The following is an 8,558-nucleotide window of genomic DNA, read 5'->3' on the forward strand; positions in this document are numbered from 1 at the left end:
TTTTCACTCCAAACTGAAAACCACTACCTGCTAATTCTCAATTTAGTTTCGGTCGAACAACACTTTTCCATTAAACTAATTTGTCTGAAAATGGGCTATATGTCTTTGTGCCATCAACACCAATTTCAGACGCCCTCAGAAGTGTTTCAGAAATCCATGGAGAAGCAGTATTTTCATTGTTACTGAGCACCGGCACCCGGGGAGGAACAGAATTGCTCTTGGCTTTTGCTGATTTTATTCGCTGTGCGTCCTGCTGAGTTACAGATATATTTTTATCTTAGATTTTTGATCCAGCTCACTTACTTACTTTTCCCATTGTCGTTTCTATTTGATATTTAATTTTTTGTGATTGCCTTCTACAATTAATTAAATGGTAATTTGTTATTGTTTATTGGTAGCTGACATTAAAGTGCTCACATAAAGTTTGATCCAATTAAACTTAGCACCCTAATCTATTGTAGTTCTCAAGGCCCCATGCTGGTATACACTGAACCACACGGTGACAGTTATGTTTGTGCTCTGCATCTCATATGATATGAATGCAGTGTGACACATCACGCCTGGCAGCAGGAATCCACTCCGACGATTCTCATGAATTTCAAAGTGTAATCAATGTAGAGTCTCTCAAAAAACAGCTCCCTGCAAAGTGAGAAAACCTCAGAAAACTTACGGGATGTAAGGCTTCAGGTAATTTCATACAATATGCTACTAGTAGTATTCAGTGAGTTTGGGTTTTCTCCATTATCATCATCAGAGCAGATTTCAGGATTTTTCTCTCGATCTAGTTTCTTCAATGAATGTATTTGCAGCTACAAGAACATTCTTTACACATGTTGCTGGTTTTAGGTCGATTCACAACAACTAAATGTGGAACACTAACATAAGATGCAACAGAACGAGAAAGTCATCCAAAACAAACAGTGTTTCAGATTTGAGATCATTCTTGTTACATCCACCAGGGAGGTTATGTGTTCACCCCCCGTTTGTTTGTTTTTCAGCAGAATTACACAAAAACTGTCGGACAGATTACCATGAGACGTGGTGGAAGGATGCTGAATGTCTGGAGATTCTCAATCATCCAGGTCATGGTATATTTTAAAATATGCATCTTTAGTTAAATACCTGCATAGGACGCCCAGCAGTCAGTTACAACTGAAGAAGCCTCTTGGATGAGAGGTTAAACATCTTCAAGAAACTCAACCAAGTCCAGATGACCTGTTTTTAGCTCTTGAGTAAGGATGAAGGGTTTCGGGACAAAGCCCATGAAAGTTTGGTTTGGATCAAGGATTGCTCACTTTCTTTAACATGGAGAGATAGGGTGTTTCCAACGTTTTCATTTATTTCTCAGAGAATGCTTCATGGATCTCGAAAGTCTGGCCTGTTTAGGGGACTGATATTTATGCATATCAAATAAAAATGTGGTCCTAGTGAATAGAAAAGTGGACTGTTGGGAGGTGTGTGCTCTACTGAGTTTTATAGTTGTATGCTTGGTTCCTTTTCTTCTCGTATAAATATCATAATTCTGACATGCATATACACCTTTATGTTTATGTTTAAAGTAATTTTTCTTATCTACCACTTTCAGAATCTGCAGAGTTACAGATCATATATTTTTGGGATATGTCCAAGCTCACTAACCACACTGTGCTGTGGATCATTACAAGAATCATATACACTGTCAAATATTTTTCAGTTTGAACCATAGACTGAATATAAAGAGATTCAACCCATGTTGCCTCCTGTCAAACAGAATTCCGATGACATTTAAAGAAGCGGAAAAGAGAGAGGGCTGGATGTGCCGAGCTGCAGACTGACCTGTGCTGCTCTGGCTGAAAACAGCCATGGTCTGTCCACCCACTGGGTGCATGGTGAAGGGATGATCCCTCGGGATCTGCAGTGATCCGTCCTTCTCCCCCACAGCAGTCTGCAGGGAGCTCAGCTCCGCGCTCAGGCTGAAACGCACCTGAGAAACACAGCTGAGTCAAGACGCCGCCAACTACAACCTTCTCTCTGATTCATCAGATGAGGTCAGAGAAGATACGAGGAAACTTTTACTGATCCCTTACAGGAGGCTGAGTCAGTGCAGCGGTGAACAGAGATGAAACAGAGCACGAACAGAGAAGGTAGATTAAAGAGGTGAAGAAACACCGTGAGCAACAAGCAGTGTTGTGGAGAAGGTTTAAAAGATCATCTCATCACAGTCAGAAATCAATGTTTTAATATGCCAATAACCCACACAGGTCGACTTTAACTATGCAGTATTCTATGAAGCTGTCTCACCTCCGTTTTTCCTTGTTTCCTGCAGGTGAGTGAGGACACAGACAAGAAAGATGCATCACTGATTCTATTGTACGGCTGCAACTAGAGCTGGGCAATAAAATTATATCAATAATTATCGTAATGTAATTTTGATCATTAGCAATATCACAAAAGTACATCAGTTCATGTGTGAGAAAAGGTCGTACAATACTTAAATCCTGAGAAGATGAAATCGTGTTTACTATTTTAATTGAAAAATATACTCCATTCTCAAAATAGCTGCGCATGATTTTTTTTCTTATCAATTGACTGAATAACCAATCATTTAAATCAAATGAACAGTTGCAGCTCTAACACTAAGAATCATACGGAGAGGATCATCAGTGAAATGTATAAAAGGCTTTTTGAGGGATGTTTCTGTTGCGTACATACTTTCCAATGATAATCTTTCCAACATCTGTGGCCTTGCCCCACTGCTGAGATAAATACTTGGGAACCTGTTGAGGGATATGGCGCATCATTAAGTTCGACACAAAATACACTCAAAAGACTAAAACATCTGTTTATATTAGTAATGAAACACTTTAATTCCATTAATTACTTTTACAATGAATATGAAACAAACTAAATTTTTGTCATTTTACTTAATTAGTGGACTCATTTTAATTAAACAGATGATTAATTTGGCTCCGTCAGACTTTAACCTTAAATAAACGTAAAATAGGCCGAAATAGTTTGAGTTGGATGAGTGCAAACATTTGTGAAAAGCACATTGTGGCCTTTGTTTGTCCTGTTGATAAAAAGCAGCACAGGACTCAGTGTGTTTCCCTCTGATAACAAACCTTGACGAGCCACACTCCTTTACTCTGCTTGACTCCACTCAGGTTCACCTCCGCTTTATCTGACATTGTTCCAACGTTGTCTCAGCTGCGAGGTAAACACGAGCACATGCAGGCAGCTCCTCCACATCCACAACTCTGCCACACAGCAGCGTCCTGCCGTCCTTATTAACACCCCCCCTTCAAAATAAAACGCCCTGTCTCATCTTTCAAAGTAAAACTTCCAAAAACAGCAACAGGTGTGAGGAGAAGATCCTTTAAAAAACACAACAGCTTGAATCATTTACAACAACTAATAAGTATCTGTTCATAATTAGGTTTTAAGGTTATTTTATTTCATGTAAGACTTTATCATTAACTCTCACCTAATGTAATTGGTTTTAAGGCTTTAAATAACAAGGCGAGTCCTGATAAATAGATATATGGACAGATATAGATTAATTGATTGATAGATAGATAGATAGATAGATAGATAGATAGATAGATAGATAGATAGATAGATAGATAGATAGATAGATAGATAGATAGATAGATAGATAGATAGATAGATAGATAGATAGATAGATAGATAGATAGATAGATAGATAGATAGATAGATAGATAGATAGATAGATAGATAGATAGATAGATAGATAGATAGATAGATAGATAGATAGATAGATAGATAGATAGATAGATAGATAGATAGATAGATAGATAGATAGATAGATAGATAGATAGATAGAAAGATAGATAGATAGATAGATAGATAGATAGATAGATAGATAGATAGATAGATAGATAGATAGATAGATAGATAGATAGATAGATAGATAGATAGATAGATAGATAGATAGACAGACAGACAGACAGACAGACAGACAGATAGATAGATAGATAGATAGATAGATAGATAGATAGATAGATAGATAGATAGATAGATAGATAGATAGATAGATAGATAGATAGATAGATAGATAGATAGATAGATAGATAGATAGATAGATAGATAGATAGATAGATAGATAGATAGATAGATAGATAGATAGATAGATAGATAGATAGATAGATAGATAGATAGATTATTATTGATTATTGTCCACATCAGTGGAAATTTGCCTTTGCCTTTTTTTCCAAATACAGCAAATCGACATACATGACTTAACACCATTTAAAAAATACAAAATATACAATATACAATACAAAAGTGCAACATACAACCGTTAACTGGACAGGAAGCAGCAACTACATAATAACCCCCCCTCAAAATCAAAGCGATTAAGCAGTTGAATAGGGTAATTTAATCCAATGCTTTTATTATATATATCTAGTTATTGTTGAGTAACATTTCCACACAGCAGACTTCCGAGAAATAGTGAACACCATGCAGTAAGAAGGGAACAACACCAAAAGGTTAAAGAGCTATAAGCAGCACACTCTTTTGCCTAATGGTTACATCTAATTGGGCAATCATGGGCAAATCTATTATGTAGTCTCACTTCTTCACCTGCACCCACTGCTGGTGTATGACTATATATCTTTAAAGTAATTTAGATTTAAGAGGGCGACAGACTGGGGATATATCAGCACAACTTCTAACCTCTTAAGTCCAGACCTTTTGAATTACCACCCACATCTCCGATTTATTCTGCAAAGCGGTTAAAATCAAAAGTAATTTAGTCTGATTTTGCGGCCAGTTAAATCCAGAGTCAAGCATGGTAATGAATACATTACTTGTCCATACAGTAGGTGGCTTTCTGAATGGACTGTGGCCCACACAGTAATTTATCATTAACATTTAAACTACTAAAATTAACATAAAGGATACACTGCTTAACAATTTGTTCACAAGGAGAAATTATTTTTTTTAAATCAAATGTCCAAGATGCAAAACACAGTGTGTTAACTCACATGTGGATTTAGACTGAGGCGACAAATCAGCAAGTCTTCATGTATATGATTTACTGGTAATAATAAAACATTAATGAAATAATTGCATTGCTCTACTTTTGGGGGGGGGTTATAAAATAACACTGGAGATTGTAATGTTAATACAATACAATATGTTGAGAGACTTATTCCAATATAACCTTGGTTTTCTAGGATCAAAATTTAATCATATTTCATTTGATTTTTTATTCTAAAACCATATGTGTGTATTTTAATGAAATCACTATTTTGTTTCTCTCTGTTATTTTTAACGGAGACCTGTAGCATCACCATGTGGTTCAACAGAGAGGCTGCACTTGGGGGGGATTTGTCATTAGAGTTACAGCCTTTATAATATCTGTGCACGTCCCTGTTCCAGATCTGATGCAGATGTGCAGATGCACAGCGGCTAAGGGATGCCCTATTTATTTCACTAAATGAATTATGTATGCTGAGCTCGAAGCCTGAGTAAATCTACGTAAGGGCTCAAGGTCATTAGCATGAATCACTGGAGTGTGACGCAAATGTAATTAGTGCTCTGCAGCAGTTGGCCTTTGAGAAACACAAAGCAGGTAAATGGGGCACTTATAATAAAAGCACATACATTCTCCCTCCATAGCTTTACATGCCAGGAAAGTTAACATGTGCTGTGCTGCAAGTGACTCAACAACACAACTTGGAAACGTTTGTGCAGTTTATGATTTCACACATCAAGTTTGAAAGAGATGAGATTCAGTGTCGATTTAAAATAAAATTCTGTTATGCTAATTATTGAATAGTTTGATGTACATTAAGTAGGTCCCTGTTTTTCTCTGACACATTGAAGCTCATCTAGTTTACGTTAACCTTAATAAACTTTCAATAAAATATAATAAATAACCTGTTTCTGTTTTGAAATCTGTGATAAACTGATTGATTTAGTTTTATTGTACCACGTCTCATACTTTATTATTACACTGGTGGGTTACATATGAACTAAATAAAGATGTGAGGTTCATTTAGACTCATGTCAAGTTACATATAATAATGCATATTAGAATAATGCTGCCTTTGTCTAAACCAACATGATATCTGAGGAGATACGAATGATTTGAGTGTAATCCAGCGAATGAAATAGAGAAATGCAGCTTATCTTAAATAAACCTTATTCAATGAGATGGTGGAGTGAACAGCATTCCGAGACATTTGTTCTGTACCACTGCTGCTGATTTGTAGGTTATGTACTGCCACCCTGTGGATAATTACGAGAGCTTAACATGGTACCACTATGAATGAATTCCCTTTTTATAGTTTACTTTTTGTATTAATGTTTATGTGTGTAAAACATATCAAATACAAATAAACATATAAATTAAAACAATTATATTTAGGTTGCAGTCTTGCACACCATGCATCTTAAATGTCCTGGCTGTTCCAGGATATTTTTGAGAGCTAATAAACGTAATGACAGAGGACACAAGGTTGTCTTGAAGAGTTTAAGTGATATTGTAGCAATGAGAATCCCAGAAGTCTTTATTAACATCGTGGCTACTGGCCTTTCCTATAAACAGTCCCCTTGTTTAGCACCACTAGTATGGTGGTGAAAATCTCTATTATAGTTTTGAGACTCAGCATTAAGGGGTCGGTATAAACATTGAGTCTCGGTCTTTATGCAGTTTAAACATTCTCAAATCAGTTGCTTAAAAAGTGGTGAACTGATTTGGATTTTTGTTTGAAATGAAGCCTGTGCACAGACCTCTGTGTTCAATTTGCACGAGTTTGTCAGACCGGTCTCTCAGCTGTGTGACTGTGAATGAATCAGCAACATCTCTGCAACACAAAGCTTCGGCTCAGACCAAACCCTCCGTCAGCTGACCATCCGTCTGCACTTTCACATAAAGTTTAACACAGAGAAAACTGGTCTACATCCAGACATCAAGTCCCAGCCTCCAACGTGTCCCTGTGTGTGTGTGTGTGTGTGTGTGTGTGTTTGTGTGCGTGCGTGCGTGTGTGTGCAGGGACACAATGACCCCTAAGCTCGCCTTCCTCTTATTACCCAAGTTTGAAACTGCAGAAATCCTCTGTCAGTGCTCTGCTGAATGAAAGATTCAGAAAAGCCCTTTCATCAGGGATAAAATGAAGTTGGCAGAGAACAGCCGAGGGTTTTGGTTTTCCTCTCAAGGTCATCCTCACATTGAGGTCTGGATTTTCTTTTCCCTCAGTTGAAGTCCACTGGGGTGACAGAATTAATTTAAGATGAACTGCATCCAGATAAAGCAGAAATAAGAATTTCTCCAGAAGGTGACAGTAAATATCAGACGTTGATTTCATCCTCATTTGTTTTTATTAGTATTTAGCAATCCATCACTGCCACAACTTTCAGGCCAAAGAGAAAATTGTCTGCCACCAAATTGGAAATATATATGGAAGGCTACATATACTTTAGCATTGGACTTCCTTGAATCCGGTTTATATATGTGATCACCAGAATATGCTTGTACAAAAAAAAACATAGAATAACTTTTAAACATAGTCTCAGTTGAAGTGAATGTGAGTGTGTGCCATCCTAGATTCCATCCTTCATTATTAAATACAGTATGTCCACCAGCTGCTCTCAAGTTTCCCTTTCACTCATCAGTCAGGCATGCAGATCTAAAGTTACTGCTCTGTTTAATTCATTGTGCTGACTCCATGCTAGTCTGTCAGTGCAATAATGAATAAACAAGCCTTTTTAATGACAAGGCATTTCAACATAAAAGCCTTTAATCCAGGCTTTTGTCACTTGTCATTACCTTGAAGCAGCACATAGTAGGGACACACAGAGGAGTCGGTTGTAGACCTTGCTTTGACAAATCTCTGGAGACATAATGTGAGGCTCCTCGGGTCCTTACCCTGAACGTTGCTGCTGTTGTTTCACAGCTGTCATTACCACTCCGCTCTGACACATCTGTCTCTTTATGCTCAGACATAATGTCCTTCAGTGAGCCATGGCTCGAGTTATTATTGCTGTTCTCCTGCACAAGGCAATTTTCGCTCTCTCTCATTCAACTGATTGAGATCAGTTTAAATCACCCCAATGTGCATGTTGAGAACAACAAAAATACTTAATCAAACAAATTCTTAATTAACCTATTAATCTAAATCTTAACTACAGTTACTCAGGAAGAATAAGTATTGCTGTGCATGTTGAGAACTACGGAAATACTTTGAGCTGTAATCAATTGTTAGTCAAACAATTTCTGAGTTAATGTATTTATCTGAATTGCATATAACTGGCACATCTCTGTATGCTTGGCCCTGCATGTAGAGCTGACAACTAAAAACATATTCCTTGCATGTGTAGTTATACAGCACGTAACCAGAGAACTTGATTTCAATTTGATAAATTAGGTCTACATGGCAGTAGAGCGCATATCTCCGACGATGCCATAATTGAGTTGCACTAAATAGCCGACAATCTTAGAAATCAGTCCTCCAATATATCAGATTTTTTATTTCTGCACTATTTCTTGAGAAATTCACAACCTGTCAGCATAGCAGTTCTCCCTTGGCCTGTACACCAACCTGCCACCA

General features: G+C 37.2%; 1 protein-coding gene across 1 annotated transcript in view; it reads right to left on the reverse strand.

Annotated features, from left to right (window-relative positions):
- The window catches only part of LOC133021812 (general transcription factor IIF subunit 2-like), a 36,909-nt gene extending 33,742 nt beyond the window's left edge, over positions 1–3,167 (reverse strand). The window contains exons 1-4 of the mRNA XM_061088798.1: positions 3,102–3,167; positions 2,692–2,756; positions 2,281–2,299; positions 1,816–1,963 (exon numbers count right to left, since the gene is read on the reverse strand). Of these exons, the coding sequence (XP_060944781.1) occupies positions 1,816–1,963; positions 2,281–2,299; positions 2,692–2,756; positions 3,102–3,167 (298 nt within the window). The remainder of the gene's footprint in view (positions 1–1,815; positions 1,964–2,280; positions 2,300–2,691; positions 2,757–3,101) is intronic.
- Between the last annotated feature and the right edge of the window lie 5,391 nt (positions 3,168–8,558).

The sequence above is a fragment of the Limanda limanda genome, chromosome 16, assembly GCF_963576545.1.
Source record: "Limanda limanda chromosome 16, fLimLim1.1, whole genome shotgun sequence".
NCBI lineage: Eukaryota > Metazoa > Chordata > Actinopteri > Pleuronectiformes > Pleuronectidae > Limanda > Limanda limanda.